At 38.9% G+C, this 21,255-nt stretch overlaps 1 protein-coding gene across 1 annotated transcript; it reads left to right on the top strand.

The window, feature by feature from the left end:
- Positions 1-17,042: 17,042 nt before the first annotated feature.
- LOC146921699 (uncharacterized) lies at positions 17,043-20,120 on the top strand. The gene is made up of 6 exons (XM_085715016.1): positions 17,043-17,180; positions 17,733-17,824; positions 18,695-18,937; positions 19,048-19,348; positions 19,474-19,555; positions 19,752-20,120. Exons 1-6 carry the CDS (start codon positions 17,155-17,157, stop codon positions 19,941-19,943), a joined length of 936 nt encoding a protein of 311 aa, XP_085571142.1. The 5' UTR covers positions 17,043-17,154; the 3' UTR covers positions 19,944-20,120.
- Positions 20,121-21,255: the final 1,135 nt, after the last annotated feature.

Raw genomic sequence — 21,255 nt, 5'->3', positions numbered from 1 at the left:
TGAAATGCATGATTGGTTTGTAGTTTGACAGAGAAATTTCACAAAGACAGACAAAACATTGGAAGATTGGGCACGTAGTGGCTCGTGCTACAACATATTCATATGGAAATCCTCTTTGGAGAGACCGTCGTTGAAAGACGTATCAAAACCATGGCCGAGGGCAATAAAACTTGTAGAGGAGGGACCCTTGGAAGATTCTTTGATACAGGTCGCCGTTGTTAGGCGTGTCAGTGCCGGGTAAACGTTGGATATTCGCATCTGTGGTCAATGCTTTTCCATATTTCATTCTTTCATTTTCAATCCCATTTTTGCCTGAACCGCCCTTTCGGGTTTTCGATTCACCGGGAATAAATTCTTTTCATTGCCCCATTTTTGCCTGAATTGCCTTCATAGGTTGTCAATCAGCGGGGTGCTCATTTTTGCCTAAGCCGCCCTTTCGGGTTTTCAACTTAGCGAGCTTTTCATTTGTATTTTTTTCAAATTTCCATTCTGTTTTTTCATTCTTGCCATTGACCACAGATCATCCTGGGGAATAACCTGCTTGTAACACGTATTGGAATAGACATTGACACTCATTTATTCATGCATGTTTCACTAGAATGTACCTTATTGCTCAGGTTTGTTTTCAAAATAGACGGAAAAGATTTTTCAATTTTCAAAAATGTTTGTTTCAGACATTGGCATTATCAAAATGGAAAGAAAATATTTTGTATATAGCATTGAAAATAGAAAGAAGAAGTAGAGTTTCAAACAAAAGCACAGGCTCAAATTGATGTAGAAGAGTGAAAATCAGCCAAAGGCATAACTCCACGGATTTACAAAGCTTGGAAAATGGTAATTTTATTGGTTGGTGGTACATTGAACACGATGACCGCTACATTTCATAGAAATTTTGAATTCACAAGTACAGAAGCTTCTGATGATGATCATTGACAGTCGCAGATGCCCCAAGGGGTGATGGTGGTTTGCCAGATATAGTTACTTGTCTTTCATTATCAATCTCATTTTTGCATGAACCGCCCTTTCGGGTTTTCGGCTCATCGAGACGCTCATTCTTGCCTGAGTTGCGTACAATCTCAGCGAGCTTTTTCATATTCATTTTTTTGTCCCTAACTTTTCCCTGGATCGCCCTTTCGGGTTTTCGATCCACCGGGAAGCGCATTTTTGCCTAGGCCGCCCTTTCAAGTTTTCGACCTACCACACTGTTCTTTTCTTTTTAGACAAAGTATTTCTTGACTATATCGGCATTAACAGGATTTGGGAGTTCGACACCATCCATGTGTGTAAGAATCAAAGCACCACCAGAGAAAGCCTTCTTGACAACATAAGGACCTTCATAGTTAGGTGTCCACTTGCCCCTTGGGTCGGGTTGCTGACTTATTCTTCTTTTCAATACAAGTTCGCCCTCCTTGAATTCACGAGGTCGGACTTTCTTGTCAAAAGCATTCTTCATTCGTACTTGATACAACTGTCCATGAGCCATAGCGTCCATACGTTTCTCTTCAATCAAATTCAACTGATCATACCGACTTTGACACCATTCAGCCTCAGTTAATTTTACTTCCATGATCACTCGAAGAGATGGAATCTCCACTTCCAGAGGGAGAACTGCTTCCATACCGTATACCAGAGAGAAAGGAGTTTCCCCGATTGAACTGCGCACTGTAGTACGGTAACCATGCAAGGCAAACGGTAGCATCTCATGCCAGTCTTTGTAAGTAGTGACCATCTTCTGAACAATCTTCTTGATGTTCTTGTTAGCGGCCTCAACTGCACCATTCATCTGAGGTCTATAAGGAGAAGAGTTATGATGTTCAATCTTGAATTCTTCACATAAAGCTTGCATCATGCTATTGTTCAGATTGGAACCATTGTCAGTGATGATCTTGTTGGGAACACCATATCGACAGATGATGTTATTCTTGATAAATTTCACTACCACTTGCTTAGTCGCATTAGCATAGGAAGCAGCTTCAACCCACTTGGTGAAATAGTCGATTGCCACTAGAATGAAACGATGTCCATTGGAAGCCTTTGGTTCAATTCTTCCGATCATGTCGATGCCCCACATAGAGAAAGGCCATGGGGAAGATATAACATTGAGGGCATGTGGAGGCACATGAATCTTGTCAGCATAAATTTGACACTTGTGGCATCTCTTGGCGTGCCTGTGGCAGTCACGCTCCATAGTTATCCAGTAATAGCCGGCTCTTAACAGTTTTCTTGACATGGTGTGACCTGTAGCATGGGTCCCAAAAGTACCATCATGTACATCATGCATCAATTTCTCAGCTTCCTGTTCATCAACACATCTCAACAGGACCATGTCGTAATTCCTCTTGTATAGGATTTCTTCGTCCAGAAGAACCTACTAGCCCATCTTCTCAAGGTCTTTTTATCCCTGTTAGAAGCACCAGGTGGATATTCATGACTCTGCAAGAACTGTTTGATGTTATGATACCAAGGTTTTCCATTATTCACATCTTTATCAGTTCGATCTGGCATATTTTCAATAGTAAACACATGAACGGGTCTATCAAGATGCTGCACTTTGATTACGGGCACATCATTCCAGTGATTCACACGAAACATGGAAGACAAAGTAGCAAGAGCATCAGCCATCTGGTTTTCATCCCGAGGGATGTGGTGCAGCTCAACCTTGGTAAAGTATGTCAACAGACGTCTTGCATAGTCACGGTAAGGGATCAGCTTCTCATGATGAGTCTCCCATTCACCTTTTATCTGATTAATAACAAGTGCGGAATCTCCATAGATGTCAAGGTGCTTAATTCTCATATCAATGGCTTCATCAATGCCCAAGATGCATGCTTCATACTCAGCTATGTTGTTTGTGCATTCAAAAGTTATTCGAGTGGTAAAAGGAATGTGATGCCCCTGCGGGGTTACAATAATGGCCCCAATCCCTTTACCATAAGCATTAACAGCACCATCAAATACTAATCCCCACTTGCTATTGGGATGCCCTTCACTGATCAGTGGCTCTTCACAGTCTTTTGCTTTCAGATACATAATCTCTTCATCGGGGAAATCAAACTTAATCGGCTGGTAATCATCAAGAGGTCGACAAGCAAGATGCTCAGCAAGGATGCTTCCTTTTATTGCTTTCTGAGCTTTGTACACAATATCATATTCCGACAACAACATTTGCCAACGTGCAATCTTTCCAGTAACAGCAGGCCTCTCAAAGATGTACTTGATTGGATCCATTCGGGATATCAACCAAGTTGTATGATTCACCATATAATGACGCAGGCGTTTGGCAGCCCAAGCTAAAGCACAACAAGTCTTTTCAAGCATTGTATACCGAGTCTCACAGTCGGTGAACTTCTTGCTCAGATAGTAGATAGCATGTTCTTTCTTTCCAGTCTCGTCTTGTTGACCGAGAACACAACCTACGGAATCATCTAACACTGACAGGTACATAATCAAAGGCCTTCCTTCCACTGGCGGGACAAGGATAGGTGGTTCCAACAAGTATTCTTTAATGCTATCAAAAGCTTCCTTGCATTCATCATTCCATACAACAGGCTGATTCTTTCTGAGCAATTTGAAAATTGGTCCACAGGTAGTAGTCATGTGAGATATAAATCTTGAAATATAATTCAGGCGGCCAAGGAAACCTCTGACTTGTTTTTCAGTTTGAGGGGCCGGCATCTCTCTGATGGCTCGGACTTTGTCAGGATCAACTTCAATGCCTCTTTGGCTGACAATGAAGCCTAGCAACTTTCCAGATCTTACACCAAATGTGCACTTGTTAGGATTCAACCGCAGCTTGTACTTTCTCAATCTTTCAAACATCTATTTCAAATACACAACATGCTGCTCTTCATCACTTGATTTCACAATCATGTCATCAACATATACTTCAATCTCTTTGTGAATCATATCATGAAACAGAGTTTTCATACCCCTTTGATAGGTAGCACCAGCATTTATCAAGCCAAACGGCATCACTTTATAACAGAATGTTCCCCATGGAGTGATGAAGGACGGCTTTTCTCTATCTTCAGGAGGTATCCGTATCTGGTTATAGCCGGAGAATCCATCCATAAAGGAGAACACTTTGGACTGAGCAGTATTGTCAACAAGTACATCAATATGAGGCAACGGGAAGTTGTCTTTTGGACTGGCTTTATTCAGATCTCTGTAATCAACACACATTTGAACTTTCCCATCTTTCTTTGGTACTGGTATAATGTTGGCAATCCACTCAGGATATTTAGTTGTCATGAGGAAACCCGCATCAATTTGCTTCTGCACTTCAGCCTTGATCTTAAGAGCCATGTCTGGGCGAGACCTTCTCAATTTTTGTTTGACAGGAGGACATTCAGGTCTTGTCGGTATCCGATGTTCCACAATCTTGGGATCTAGACCCGGCATATCTTCATAGGACCATGCAAAGACATCTGGATAATCGTGGAGAAGCTGAGTAATCTTCTTTTTCACTTCTGGCTCAAGTGCAGCACTAATCTTGATCTCTCGCTTGTTCTCTTCAGTACCCAGGTTGATAACCTCAATCTCTTCCTGGTGAGGTTGAATGGCTCTTCTTTCTTGCTCAAGCAGTCGAGTGATCTCATGCGGTATCTCTTCATCATCTTCCTCATCTTCAGCTTCGTATACAGGGAATTCAAAATTTGGAGGAACCATAGGGTCACTGTGTTCAACGGGTTTATTATGGTTCAATCTGCATAATATGATTGGGATGATTTTAGAAAAATGTTTTTCATGCAGATTTTTGAAATTAATAAGAAAATACAGATGTTTTGGTTTTTTCTGGCATTACCATTATTTCCAAGAAAAAGGCACTAAAAAGTAAAAAACAAAGAGTCGTGAGAAAGACGACAACTTTTATTGATAACGGCAATGCCGAAACAAACATGCCTTACAAGGATATCACTTTCGCCTTGGGCAGAGCGAAAGGATTGTTATTTTGAAAACAAAGAAAAGCATGAGCAACAAGACACATTACATGGAAGCATGCATGACTAAAGGAACATCAATGGCCTCCCAATTTCTCACGGTGCCTCCTGGTACAACAAATGTAGGCACATAACTACTTTCAGCAGCATCTTCAGCAATAGCATTGATAAACCCAACACTGTAGAAAGTTCCTGTTGAAACGCCTGAGGTCGGGGAGAACCCAAGGCCCTCTTTACGCTTGTTCTCCAAAATTTGTATCACTTTGCCCCAGCCGGCAGCTTGCCCTTCTTGAATAGCTTTCTGGGCGTCTTTCAATGAAGCCATACTAGCACTAGCCCTCCGGGGTTCTGCACCTTCAACATTCAAGCCTTGAAATGACGTCCCTTCAGCGGACCCTGCTTCAACACAAGAGAAAGATGACACTTGGCTAACCAGATATGCTTCTTCACCATGTACAGTGACAAGCTTACCATTCCTCACGAACTTGAGCTTCTGGTGCAGAGTAGAAGTTACTGCCCCAGCGTCATGAATCCATGGTCTTCCGAGGAGACAACTGTAAGAAGCATTGATGTCCATGACCTGGAAAGTGATCTGGAATGTCTCAGGACCAATGGTAATCGGTAGATCTACCTCCCCAAGAACATCTTTGCGAGACCCGTCGAAAGCCTTAACCAAATAGCTACTTCCCCTTAGAGAGAGTCCATGATGACTCAACTGTCTCAATGTAGACTCAGGCATTACATTTAAAGATGATCCAGTGTCCACCAGCACATTGGATATCATGTCAGACTTGCAGTGTACTGAGATATGCAAAGCTAAGTTGTGGTATTTCCCTGCTTCGGGGAGTTCATGATCACCAAACCCCAAGTTATTGCAAGCAGTAATGTTACCCACTATTCCATCGAACTGATCCACGGAGACTTCATGATCAACATAGGCATGTTCTAGTACCTTCATTAACACTTTCCTGTGAGCTTCTGAGCTCAAGAGCAGAGACAAGATGGATATCTTTGACGGAGTTTGCAGCAGCTGGTCTACAATCTTATAATCGCTCTTTTTAATAAGCCTTAGGATTTCGTCCAGATTAGACTCTTCAATGGACTGGCCTGATGGGCCGGTATTCTTGTCAACAGGAGGAGCAACTGATGGAGTTATTGTAGCAACAGGTGTAACCACCTTCTTTTGGAACAAGGGTGGACGGACTTTTCCGCTTCTTAGAGCTGTAATTTCTCCAGCAACGTTATCAACCGTAGCGGGGGATACCAGAGGCACTTCCACTCCATTCTCAATCATGGTTGCATCACACTTGTAAGGGATTGCCTTCGTAGAGGCATAAGATACCGGACCAGGCAACCTGATCACTAAGGGTTCAACATTCCTTGGCTGTGGCACATCCGTAGCAGGAGAATCATGAAATACTAGCACAATCACACAAACATCACTAGCAATCAAGTGCTTGTCATCCATCAGGCTCTGTATATCATCTTGCACCACACAACAACCCATAGGATTTTGAAGACACTCTGAACAGGAAGCATGGTCATGGTTAAACAAAGAAGCTTGGCAGAGTTTGACATGTAACGGCACCAAGGGAGTAACAACATTATGGACATCTAACACGGGAGCCTCTCTAGGAACCCGAACTCCTTCGAAGGCCTCGATCATGTTAACGGCAACATGATTTAGAAGTGGGTTGTCAAGAACATGAGGAACACTATTTTCAAAAGTCAATTGTCCTCTGTCCATCAGATCTTTTACAACATACTTCAGAGCATAGCAACCCTCAACATCGTGGCCTTGAGCGCCATGATGGAATTCACATGTGAGATCCTGTCGGAACCTGGGAGGCAATGCCGTAGGCGGAGGCTTGCCTGGTCTGGTGACGCAGTGGCCCTTAGCGAGTAGAGTTGGGAACAGATCAGCATACCGCATTAGTATCGGTGGAAAATAAGTCTTGGGCCGAGGACCCTGTCGTTGCTGCTGTTGCTGTTGAGCAGGAGGCTGTTGTTGTACTTGTTAAGCAATGGCATTAACGTGCACTGGTGGTTGACCCGGTGGCAGAGGATATTGCTGGTAGAACGGTGGGAAGAAAGGATGTTGAGAGTACTACATATATTGGTAGGGTAGGGGTAACTGAGCAGCAGCTGTAGGCTGGTTACCAGATACCATCCCTACTTCGGATTCTTTCTTCTTATGGTGGCCATTACCATACTTCTTAGGTGCACTAGCTGAAGATTCCCCCTTTTCAAGAACAATGATACCTTCTCTGACAGCCTCCTCTAGATGAGTTCCCATAGTAACCATGTCGGAGAAGTTATTTGGAGCAGAGACTATCATTCTTTCAACATATTCCTTCTTCAAAGTTTTCAGGAATGTCTGTGTTAGTTCTTCCTCATCAAGCCGAGAAGAAACACGGGCAGATGCCCCTCTCCATCTCTGAGCATATTCACGGAAGGTTTCATCTGACTTCTGAGACAAAGACTTAAGAGAATCCTATTCGGCTTCAAGCGGGTGTTAAACTCATAGTGATTTTCAAAGGCAGCAGCGAGTTCCTCAAAAGTATGGATATTGTCTTTGCTTAAACCAGTATACCAGTCTGCCGCATCTTCCATCAAGCTATCCTGGAAGCAGTGGATCATCAGCGCATCGTTATCTGCGTAGTTGGCCATCTTTCGGACGTACCGAATGACATGGCTATGTGGACAAGAAGTTCCATTGTATTTGTCAAAATCTGGCACTTTGAATTTCTTAGGAACCTCAAATCGGGATACCAGGCATAGATCACGAGCCTTAGTAGAAACACTGTTCCCACGGCTAGCTTTGACCTCGTGGAGTTCTCCAGCTAACTCCCTTAACTGTTTCCTCATAGCCTCCATTATGGGGTCTTGTCCACGCGGAGTATCAACATCAATTACCTGTTGCACAGTGTGTACAACAGGATCGGTAACAACAGTAGTCATTTGAGGCATAGAGATAGGTGTAGAGGCAAAAGTTGTCGCAGGAATCTGTCCTTGATTGCCAATACCAGAAATACCGGCCGCAGTATTAGGAGCATAGAAAGCTGATAGTCCATAAGGGCGTCCATTGGGCATAACAAACCGAGCATCAGACATCACAGTTGATAGTGGGATAGATGGAATCACTTCAGTAGAAGCTGGAACAGATGTGGCTGGTTGTTCTTGTGCAGCCATCATGGTAGACATAGCGTCATGAGCCTTAGCCAAGTCTTCTTTCATAGCAGCCAATTCGGCACGGAGCTGAGCATTTTCCTCTTCAAAGTTAGCCATGTTTCTTCTCCTGTAAAATCTTGTTTGATGAACTCTATCTGGTTGGTAAACTTTACGAGCACGCGCCACTTTTCAGACTGCGGCAGAAGAACCAGGAGGCAATGAGCACGAGAGAAGTCTTTTTGTGACCAATGAATGCATATGATGCATGAGATGTGTTAATGCATATGCAAAAAGACTCTTTTTTGTGTTATCGAAGGGTTTTAGACAAATTAGAAACTTGTAAACATTACTAAATAATTGAAACATCAAAACCAGACAAAACAATCAAACATCACAGAGTCTTACAAGATAATTCCCTTTGAAATACTAAGCCAAGGGATAGACTTTGAAATGTAGAACAACATAAACAACTGGAAATAACAACAGGAAATGGAAATCCTCAAGCATAGGAAGTGGAAGGATCCTCTTCGGACTCAGTCTCAGACTCATAGCTGCAGTATCGTGCATAGAAGTTATGAGCACTCCTAGCCCTCTTGGAGTCCCTCATAAGCAACTTATCCTTTTCTTCAATTTCTTTCCTAGCTTTAGCCAACTCTTTCTTCAGTGTCATCACCTCATGAGTCTTCTGTTCATCTTTTCCATCCAAAGTCATGATCAAGTTCTCAGCCTCATAGTATCTAGTCTTCCACTGATGCTTCTCTCGGCTCTCCATAGCTAGATGCTCCTGATACATCTCATGAGTAGGTGGAAGTAGAGGAAAAGGCATGGTTGGAATAGATGCAGACACATATCTCATGGCGGGGTAAGGCATACCAATCTTCTCAGCTTGGTTTATCACCCACTGTGTATAGGCCTCATGAGCAACACCGGACCTTACACCCATATGCTTCACCTCTTTCTTCCGAAGCTTGGACCAAGCCTCTATGAAATCCTCTCTTATTCCTGTGGGTGCATTGGAGTAGTGGAAGAAGTAAGGAGATGTAGCAAGATTGATGGGCTTTTCTTTCATCGGGAAGCCAAATTGTCGCAAGGCGAGCTCCGGGTTATAGTTGATTCCACCCCGGGTACCAAGAAGAGGTACATTAAGAAACTTCCCACCACCGAAGATGATTTCTTTGACTCTAGCAGCGGGAGTGAGCCAAATCACTTCATTAGGGGTGAGAGCCATGATCCTCTGTGAAATGGACCAATTCTCTGGATTATCATGGAAAGACTTCGGAAGGTGCGAAATAAACCACCTATAGAGGAGAGGTACACAGCAAAGAATGTATCCACGACCCTTTCTGGATCGATCGTGAATAGCATGGTATGTGTCAGCTAGCAAAGTAGGAACCGGATTCTTGGAGTGGAAGATCATAATAGCATTCATATCCACGAAGTCATCAAGATTTGGAAAGAGAATAAGCCCATAGATGAGTAGTGCAAAAATAGCCTCGAGAGTGTCCTGACAAGTGGTCTTGAGGTTGGCTTTCTCAAGTAGATACTTTGAAGTGAACCCTCGGATGTGAGCCTTAGTGACAAGATTCTTGGAGACATCGGTGGTCTTGAGATAGAGATCTTTAGCAATAACCAATGGAGTAGGAGGATTCTCAAGTCCCGCGAAGGGTATCCCCTTAGCAATAGATAGATCCATCAAGCAAGAATAAGCCTCGAGTGTGGGCACTAACTGAAAGTCGGGAAAAGTGAAGCACCGATAGTCCCGATCATAGAATTGTACTAGAGTGTGCACAAGCTTCTCATCCACATTAGTCTGGAGAAGAGTAAGTAAAGCCCCGTAACGATGTCGGAAACCAGTCAGATCCTCGATCTTGAGTGCCAAATCTCTCAAACTAGCCAAATCCACTTCCTTGAACTTGTAGGACTTAGTCTTCCCCATTCCTACAATGTTTACAAATTCAACTTGTCTAAGCCCTTCAATAAATGCATGGAAAAAGTTTATGCATGTATGCATGCATGCATGTATGCATGATTATGTTCAAGTACGGAGAAAACATGGTGGGTTGAAATTCAAAGTCAAGGAGTCATGGGTGGACACGGTGTCCGGTGAATCTAGGGCTTTGGATAATAGTAACCGGGTTCTAAAAAGGTTCCCAAGTTGCAACCTCTCCGACGTATATCATGGTGTCACGAGACAAACACTCGCTCCATGATTATCCGTAAGAAGGTCTAACTTGAGTGTAGTATCGCGTGACGACTAAAACTCGAGACAAACACTCGGTTTAGCCTCCGCACTACATCCTAGAAAATGGCCATGGATGGGTTCGGTTATCTACGGTTCATAGCGTCATAGAACAATTAGAAGTAAAGTGCCTAAACGCGACAACACGCGCCGACAACATCACCCCCAAAATGCCTCAGCTATGTGGGATTGATCGCATAATCCAATACACGAGGCAACCCTCGGAATGAATTGTCGATTATATCCCTCCTAAATCCTAAGTTCACTCAGCCCGGGTGTAGGACTTTTGATATTCTCACCCCACACGTTTATCTTGGTTTTCGGGTGTCAAACATTGATTAAGTTTGAACCTTTTTAACCGTTGATATCTCATTTTTTCTTGGGAAGGGAAAAAATAAGCAAAACCCTTGAGAATCGAGGTCCGGGAGTTGTTTTCGCTACGGGAAGGTGTTAGGCACCCATAACGACTATAGTATCCTATAGGAACCGTCTTTACTTTCTACGCGCGCGCTTTATTTTTAAATGCTATTTGAAAATGTTATTTACACCTAAGAATTTACTAAGTCAAGAATTGGAGGGAGAAGAAAGTGTTTGAATTTTTATTTTATTTGAATTGAAGGAATATTGTTTCCTTGCCTACGTACCCTTTTAAGGGATCAAATCCATCGTAGTTCTCATCCAAAAATGTTTTTGTTTTTGTTGGTTGATTTTAAGTTTGAAAATTGGAGTTTTGAAGAATGGAGATTGAGAGGCTTCCTGAGCATGGAGATTTAAGAAAAAGTGGGGTTTGATTAGTGATTTTGGAAAAAAGTCAAGTATGATTAATTTTTATTGAAATTTGGTTAAGAAAATAAAGAGAAAATGCAAAGGAGTTTTGACTCCTATATTTTTTGGAAAAGGTTTTCAAGTGATGTTGTTCAAGTTTTTTTGGAAAATTGATTTTTCTAAGTGTAAAACCTAAGCATTCATCTAAACATTCAATCCTAAACATACATCTAAACATGCATATCCTAGCCATACATCTAAAGTAACCAAGTGAGGTGTGTGCTAATGAGTGTCGGTGTACATCATTAGAGTCCATTGTCCTTTACATCATGCCCTAGTTTACATTCTATGGTCTTGCAAGAAAAGTAAAATGGCATGAAAGTAATATTACAAGTCCCTAATTCTTTACATACTAAATTTTTGCAAGGAAAATAATATTGCAAGAAAACTAGGCTAGAATGTGAGATGGGAGGAGCTTATGGGTGAATGAAACATGAAATGAAATGGTTAGTAGGATAAGGTATAATAGCATGAAAATTATAAGCAAAAGGAACATTAAACAAAGTGGCAAAAAACTTGAAAAAAAAGTGACTAAACTCTTGGCAAAATATGCCTAAAATTTATCATGACAACAAGACAAGTGTATGACCTATAATTCCCATATCATGACAATGTTCAAAGATTCTTATCACAATCAACAAAATGAGAATTATAAGAACACATTCAAGTCAAAGAATCATGCTATATTTTAGGCGTATTTGGCATTTAATTTTCACAAACAATATCCACATAACTTGCAACACAAGCAATCAACCACAACACCTCAAACTCCAGTAAAAACATGTCAAACACAGGGGTAAATTCATCACAACTCCACACATCACAATTCAAAAACATGTATCAAGAATTGGAATCAAAAGTATGCACATTCTCACAAGTTTTTTATCATAAAGTTCAAAAGATAAAGCCAAAACACAACATATTACTTTTTATCCAATTTTGATACAAGAATATCACACAAAAGGTTGCAAAAAATGATGAGAAACATTCACAAATTTTTATAGAATTTTCTAAAAGTTTTTAGGTATGTTGAGGGTGTAAAAACCACAAAACTGTGTGCAAATAGCAAGGAAATCCATAAAAAACGAAAAAAGGTGGTAACACAAAGCCCAGGCCCAAGCATATGTTGGATCTGGATCATCCAACAGCCTCAGAGGCGTTGGATTGACCCAACTCCTCCAAAACCCTAAATCTAAAGGCCAGGAACACGTGGTGCATCATAAGCTAAAGAAGGAACACACAGCCACTGGATCTACACCGTACACACAAATAAGAAGCAGATCAAGCGGCCAAAAATGAAGAAGAGACCGGTTTGGGAGTGAACCAGCCTGGTTCAGGTGAACCGGTCCGGTTCACCCCCTATAAAAGCTGGTGAGCCGGTCTCACTTCATTTCTAACCGATCTTTCTCTTTCTTCTCTCGTATCTCTCTCGTTCTCTCTTCTTCTTCTCCGATCTAACCTAACGGCGGTGTGAGGTGGAAGGACGATGACGAATACACCGTAATCCTTTAAAGAATTGACGGAATCATCGTCTTCTCCAGTGAGAAGGACGGATTCCGTCCACTCCTCTTTTATCTTTTCTGAAAACGCAGATTAAACGGTGTAATTTCATTGTTCTTCGTTCTATAACCCTAGATCCATGAAATACGAAGCATAACAAGCACAAATCACGCCCTGGAAACAGATTTTGAGAAATTAGGGTTTTACCGGAAGTTTGATCGGAGAAGAGAACTACATAAAGCCGTAACACTTTACGTCGTCTTCTTCGTCTTCTCCGGTAAGTGTTTTCACTGGAAATAAACCAGTTATTTTCTTCTCTTTCTTCACCGGTGTGATTCTGCTTCGTTTCTTCTTCTTCTCTTCTCAAACCTTCTTCTTGTGATCGTCCTCGACTTGAATTGCGAGAAGATGAATGATATGGTTCGATGATGATGATTTCCGTAAGGAATCACTGAGAACAAACATAAATTAAACCGAATTTGATGAAGGTTTTTCTAATTGAAACGGTGTTGATTTTTTTTGGTTTTCTGAAAGCTTATTTTGATTTTGTGTGCTTGATGATGAATTTTTGATGGAAATCTGAAACGGTTAGGATTTGGTGATGATGAAGTTCTTCGTAAGTTTCATCATGTTCTTGATGGAAAGTGATTTTGATTCTGTTAGAGGAGAGAGAATTGGTGAAAATGTGTTTGTTGAGTTGGCAAATTGTGATTGATTCTGTTGGCACTTGTGCAGTGAATGTGCCTTTTATAGGCTGCCATGTGTTCTGGTGCTCCAATAGAATGTTGACATGTGGACTTTGAACTTTGTTGGCTCGGCCTTGCTGAGTTTGGTGCTTAAGGACTATTCTGCAAATCAAAAACTTAAAGGGACAAAACTGAAAAAATAGAAAAAGGACTGAACTGCAATTTCTTTAAGACTAAGGGCTTAACTGTAAATAAAAAAAAACTTAAAGGAAAAAAAAAAATATAAAATTGAAAAGAGACTTAGAGGACTGAAAGGCAATTAAAATAAAATTTGGTTAAAATTTGGTAAAATGAAAATAACGTAAAGTGAAACAAAAAAATAAAATCAACCAAGGGACTAAAATGAACCAATTACACAAATGAGGTACTTCAAAGTAACCTCTGTCTGCCAAAATTTCATGTGAAATGACCAAAATGCCCCTAGGGACTAAACTGACTCAAAATGACTCGGATGCAATTTTAAAATGATTTTTAACAAGGAACTTACGCAAAAGTTTATACCAGCACATTGAAAAGACTCAGAGACAATTTTTAGAAATTAAACAGATTTTTAACACATGAAAAGACTAAAATGCCCCTAGGGGGTAAACTGACTCAAAATGACTTCAAATGCAATTTTTTGAAATGGATTTTGACATGGAATTGAAATAAAGACTTATTCAAACCATTTGAAAAGACTCAAACAATTTTCAAGGACTAAAATGAGTTTGAATGCAGGAAATGACTAAAATACCCTTCTTCATGAATTTTGTAAACAATATTGCAATGAGATGCAGAGAAAGATGCAATTGATCAGAGACAAATTCAAATGACTTGAAATGCAAGAAAAAGTTTTGGATGACTTGAAATGCAGGAAAACATGGACAAATACCCAGTTGAAAAGATTTTTGAAGCTAAATTGAGGAATGAAGCAGAGTAAAATGTCAGTGTAAACAATAGCAAATTGGCAATTATTCAAGAATAGTAGCTATATATCAAAGATGAAAGAAAATTTTGAACAAGTATTTTTAGGTCCAAAATTAGGGTATAACATTACTCCCCTCTTTTTAGCCACAAAATATGCCAACACATAGAATTATAAGAAATATAGAACATGAGTGCTTAAAATCACCAGGAATTATCACAAAACTAGCCATAAAAACATATTTCATAAAATCAACAGGAGTTATCAGAACCAAATCTCCTACTTAGTCATTAGTCCAGCAGTAGGAACAGTTTCAGATGTTCCAACAATGTCTGAAACATGATTTTCACCAAAAAGCTTAGTCTATGAGCCTTCTGGCATAATTTTTGGATCTGAGAGCCAGGCACCTCTAGGATTGGGTCCACTCTCAAATCTTGTTGGAGTGTTGTTTCAATTTTCCATATTATATCCAACAAGACCGCACCCAAAACAGAACATATGGAGATTTTCATATCTAAAATCCACCCAGTTTATGTCATCTTCTTCATTTCCAATGAACATTCCTTCCCTAATAAAATGGTTCTTATTAAACAGAGTTTTGACCTTAACATTTATGGCATTGTCTGGGAATTCATAGAGACCTACATCCAGAACTATGTCTAATTGAGCACCCATCTCCTTACCCATAGTAATAGATTTGAAGTGAAGGGGGAGCCCCTAAAATTGGATCCAAATAGGGGTGTTGGTGTCATTCAAATTGTTAATCTCAATATTCCTGTTCCAGCTATGTAAAATGAGCCAACAGTTCCTGATTATCCAAGGGCTGCCTTTGATAATCCTTTGGACATCTTCTTCCTTGTCCATCCTTATCTATAGAATTTTGCCTTCAATTTCACTACTTCAATCCTAGGGGGTTGCACCAGATTCCATTGAGGGTGTTGTATAACACTTGGGTAGAAATTGGTTTTTCAGCTAAGATTTTACCAAGGATGCAATTTTTGCATGTATTAATGTTATCCTGAATATGATCATCTTGATAGTAAAAGAAAGGGTCTGGATTGATTTCTTCTGGAATTTCTCTTGTCTGTTGCTTATACATGTTTATTGTAGGTGTGTTGTTATCATGCTCAGGAGAGTTTTAAGGATTACTAGTGCCTTCTTCAAATTGAAGGGTTTGTTGGTATGAGGTGTGGAGACCAAATTGATTGTGGGGTTGGATTTGAATTTTCTGGATCTTGTAAGGGCGGGAGATATTGTTAGGGCTGTCCAGGTGTGTTTCAAGATTCAGGGTGCCAGAGTTAGCACCGTTGTTCTGTGGTTGATCCATGCTCCATGAACAAAGAGACGAAAAAGAAAAAAGGCCAAGAAAAGGATGAGAGAGAATGAAGGAATGGGGAAAGAGCAGGTGAGAGTAACAGTTTCTTGGGCCGATTAGGGTTTTCCCCGAACAGTCTTCTCAGACCCATATGATGTTTGTTTATAAAATTGTACTGCAATGTTTGTTTATAAAAATGTACTACAATGTTATTTCTTTCTAATATAAAATATATTTGAACATATATTAAAACATAAGAAACTTGCGTCGCACAGGTTGGCGGTCTAGTATGATGAGTTTAAATAAATGCTTATGCTATCAGATAAACTTAAATAAACTTTGGAATGGTCCCAAAATGTAAAGCAGTATATATATATATATATATATATATATATATATATATATATATATATATATATATATATATATATATATATATATATATATATATAGATATGATTATAGTTATAGGATAAACCTAAATAAACTTTGAAATGGTCCCAAAATGTAAAGCAGAATTGCACTTGGCTTATGATTGGTTACTGGATCAGTTGAAATCACCATGGATATTGATTTCTGATTTGAGAATGAAGAAAAAATGAAAGAAGATGAGAAAGAGATATGGGAGATTTAATCCGTAGGGAGAAAGGAAGAAAGAGAGAGATTGAATTTGATGATTTGAATTTTGAATTTGAATTAAGTGAGGTGGGTGTACAAATTTTAACCATGAGGGGGAACATGAGAACTTTTAGCGTAAAAACAGGATTGGTAGCCGGGAAAGTTTTCCTTTTCTATTGCCTTTGTATTTAATGATTCTGAAAAGATGAGGGTTTGAGTGCTGGACTTAACATTGTCGGGCCTCATTTGAAATAGGACATTTTTTTTCTTATTTATACAGCCGAAAATGACATTTCTTGGAGTAACACATTCCAAATTTTATGATCTAAATTGATTTATGCTGAATTTTTTATTGTAAACATTTGAAATTGTTATAGTTTTGTGGCCCCTATTACTAAATGTGATGATAAAATGTACTTACAAAATTTGATGATTTGACATTGATAGCTTAAGAATTTGACACATTGGATTAGAAGCTTAAAAATTGTTCCACATTTATATATTATTAAGATTAAGATAAGATAAGATTAAGGTATCTATTTTTAAAATTTATTTTTGTCTTCAAGACATAATGGAAAGAGTGGTTTTCCCATCCTTATTCCAAGTTGTTTTGACATAGCACTCAACTAGTGATTCTTCGATTCTTCACCATAGATATATGGATTACAAATTTTAGTCGATAAGATCACGCAACGAAGAAAAGAATACCTAACTTTCTCCAAAAGGCAAATTATGTTTAACCTTGCTTGTTTTCCTACATATGATGGCCCCACAAATAACGTTTCCTTACCAAACGTTTCTTCTATTTCAAATAAAGCACATGCAAGTGGCTAATGGATGATGAAAAAAATACAAGTGATAGAAGGAAAACCTGAGAACAAAACCCTCCCAGTAGAATGGAGAATTTATGGAGTCAAATGAGGTTAGTTGTTCTGGATTTTCTTTCCACACATCTTATTGGATGGTAAAAATGCATTGCAAATACATGCCAGACACATACCTAGCTTGTTGTTACAATATTTACCATGTTAATCGTGGCAACAAGATTGAAAAAGCTAGTTTTTCAAGGCTGGTTTGCAACAAGTTGAATATTGAATATGAAAACTGTTGAGAACCCATGTTTGATCAACGATACCGGACTCTCTCCATTGAAAATCTCATGTTTTCTCTGTTGAAACCAATAACCAATACGATAGAGAATCTCCATCATCCAAACATCATAATCACTTTTTTATATTATAAAATCCTCACACCATTTTATTTTAAGGGTCTTGATTTTACAGGACCATATTGTCCCTGAAGGGAACCCTTTCCCCCGATCAATGATAGCTATATCAAGTAAACAAATTTATTCAAAAAAAATAAAAAAATAGTTAGGGTACAACTATTTTTGTAAGCTATATAAAAATTGAAATAATGAAAGATGCTCATAATTTTCATTGGTTTACAAACATTACATGAACAATTTTGTTAGGGTACAACTTACCGGTACGGAGGAGAACAAAGCTGATCTTGGTGCCACAAGAGATCGGAAAATACCTATACAGAAAACCCAATCTTTCAAAGGTAATATTTTGTTATCTGATTCCCCTTACCTTCATTTCTCTCATTGTTAGTTCCAAACACATTAGATACATCTTAGGCTTAATTACTCTTTTGGTACCTTAACTTATTTTTTGGTTTCGTTTTGGTCCCTTAAGTTATTAACGTTACAATTTGGTCCCTTAACTTACTTTTTGGTTTCGTTTTGGTCCCTTAACTATTAAAAGTTTCGTTTTGGTCCCTTAACTTATTTTTTTGTTTCGATTTGGTCCCTTAACTTATTTTTTAGTTTCATTTTGGTCCCTTAACTTATTTTTTGGTTTCGTTTTTGTCCCTTAACTCTAATACATTCATCCTAACGTAAAGGACCAAAGTGGTTGACGGAGGAAGAGTTAAGGGACCAAAACGAAACCAAAAAATAAGTTAAGGGACCAAAACGAAACTTTTAATAGTTAAGGGACCAAAACGAAACCAAAAAGTAACTTAAGAGACCGAATTGTAACGTTAATAACTTATGGGACCAAAATGTAACCAACAAATAACTTAAGGGACCAAATCATTAATTAAGCCTACATCTTATTATGTACCCCATTGGAGAGTGATTGAAATAATAATCTATTGTACAATGATTGCTGAGTTTATTTTGTAATTTTAAGAGTTTATGAACCATTAAGCATAATAAAGAGGAAAAGAAAAGGTGTCTCCGTGAACTTAGCTCAGTTGGTAAGGATAATGCATAATATATGCAGGGTTTATGGTTCGAACCCCAGACACCACCAAAAAATAAAAGGAAAAGAAAAAGAGAGAAACAAAAACTTTAAAAATATACACTTATGTTATTAAATTATTGAATATGACATACTTTATACAAACTGTGTCGACCATGTTCAACAGAGAAGAAGAAGGGCCAGAATTGGTTGCAAAAACAGCTTTCAGGTAAAACAGGCCATGATTACGACCACATAGAAATGGTGCATGCTGCAGCAGTAGCTGCCGCTGCATTATCAATTAATTTGCAGGAGACATCTGAGCAGAAGAGTGAGACCCCGGAGGCCTCATCGGCCAAGCTCAAAAGCAAGGTGGACGGCACAAAATCTTCAAAGTCCCTTCTCAGTAGTGCATCCAAGCGATTATCGGGTAAAGATGAGCACATACCACTTCATTTATGAATCATAATTACCATTATTCTTAAGTAGAAAAACAAAAAGAAAATCAAGTTTATTAAACTTTGTCTGCATCATGTTTAGGTTCATTTAGGTCTAAAGATGACCAGGGTGACAAGGCGTCAACATCCTCAGTTGTAGAAGAAAAGAAACCGGAAAAGGCCATTACTCCTACGCCAACAATGAAAAAGACTGCAACTTTCACTGGAAAAAAAACTAACACCACAGCGCCAAATGCTCCTCCTCCACCCCCGCCACCGCCACCACCAATTATGAAGACTTCAGAGATACCTGATCCTCTAAGACAGACTACAACAGGATCAAACAATGGGGAGACAGATGCAGATGAATGGGAGAGAACTGAACTCGACAAGATCAAACAAAGGTACTTGGAAGATTACATTGAATCTGTAACAAAGAAAACAGTCTCAAACAGAACTAGAATAAATACTATCATCTCCTGAATCAAGCATTACATTCAGTTTATATATTAATGAAAAACATTGTCAGGTATGAGAAGTTGAAAATGTTGATAGATTCCTGGGAAGACGAGAAAAGGATGAAAGCCAAACGCAAGCTAATGAAGCAAGAGGTTTCTCTCAGACACTCTTTATTAGGTTTCATAGATCTTATGCATAATCTTTCTCTAAGCATGTCATGAAGTGCTTCCTTATTAGCTGTCTAGTATGGACAATAAGTCTAAAATGATAAAAGAAACTAGAAAGGCCGGGTAAAAAATGTTGTTGGCGATGAAATTTAAAGACTAATTGCAGACTTCTAAATTGCAGAGTGAAATTGAACGGAGAAGGTTAAAAGCTTTGGAGAAATTTCAAAATAAGATGAAGTATGTAAATCTAGTTGCAGACGGCGCAAGAGCAAAGGTCGTGGAAAGCCGAAAAAATGAAGAGCTACAAGCAAAAGGGAAGGCAAGTACAATTCGAACAGCATGCAAACTGCCACGGATGTATTTCTGCTTCTGAGGTCACTAATTGCCAAACATCAAGGAGTTTGAGAGGAAAAGATCTAAGTGATTGTACATAGTTCTGTCTATAGCTCTTACACATCATTTATGCCCAAACAATACATGATGCTATAAAAATTGAAAAAACAAAATTGTAAGATTCAACAAATACAAGAGCAACTTCTTGATTAAACAAGTTTAGCTTTCCTTGTTTAGGGATTTAGTTTTGGTAGCATAGTTCGACTGTCAACTTCATTTTTCAGAAATGGCAAATTAACCAAAATATTATAAAGCTAGTGATCGATCAATTTTGTGTCAGATCAGGACTGAGTAATACACCTATTAACCCTAGTTTTGAGAGTGGTAAATTCGGGCATACCAATTTAACATTAAACGTCCACATAATACTTTTTAGTTGAGTTTGATGAAAATAGGATAGCAGTGCATATATTTTCTTACTTAAAAACCAATTTGTAACAAAATAAACTTAAAAACTAACATGTTATAAACAACTGTCTTAAAGGACCGCAAACGGTATTTGACCTAAAAATCTATATATAAGTGATTATCTACTATAAACAATTTGTTAAGAGACAAACAAGAGTTAGTGAGTATATCTGGTTTTCGACAAACCAGATTGTTCAAACAACACATTACTTCAAACAATTTGTATATCTTTGAACATATTAAGTGTCAAGAAAGATTATTAGCTAATGAAAGGAAAAACAAGATGCATTTGGAACTCCCTATTGTAAGCATTGTAATATTGAAATCGAAACTACGTTGCATGTGTTTAGAGATTGTCCATTAGCCATCGCTATGTGGATAAATATCATTCCGACCAAGTTATGTGGCAGTTTTTTCCTTCTCTGGAGTTGCAGCAGTGGTTGGATTATTATAACTTATAGACTTATAGTGCAAGCAAAGGTAGTAGTTTGAAGGAGAGTGGTTTGGAGATTTTACCAAAAGAGTTGGTCTTTGTAGTGCTTATACAACATAGATTTGGGATGTTTTGGAAGGTTTGAAGCTGGCCAAGGAGCGCGGTTTTTATAGCGTTGAGTTGTGTGTGGACTCTAAAGCCGTTATTCATGTAACTCATAGTATTGAGAGCAAAGATTGGGATATCAAAGTGTCTTATAATTTCCGTGAAGAGAACAATTGTGTTGATGCAATGGCGAAAATGGTAATTGGTAGCGATATTAGAATATGTTTTATGAGTTTTGTCCAAAAGAGGTCAAACAATTTACTCCACGGTTAGTTCTGTTGTAATGAAGATTTTAAATGAATGCTTATGTTATAATATAAATCTAAATAAACTTTAAAATGCTCCC

This window comes from Medicago sativa, chromosome 5 (assembly GCF_051527215.1).
Source record: "Medicago sativa cultivar Bolivia chromosome 5, Bolivia_mono, whole genome shotgun sequence".
NCBI lineage: Eukaryota > Viridiplantae > Streptophyta > Magnoliopsida > Fabales > Fabaceae > Medicago > Medicago sativa.
The sequence above is the reverse complement of the archived record's forward strand: the minus strand, read 5'-3'. Positions and strand labels throughout refer to the sequence as shown.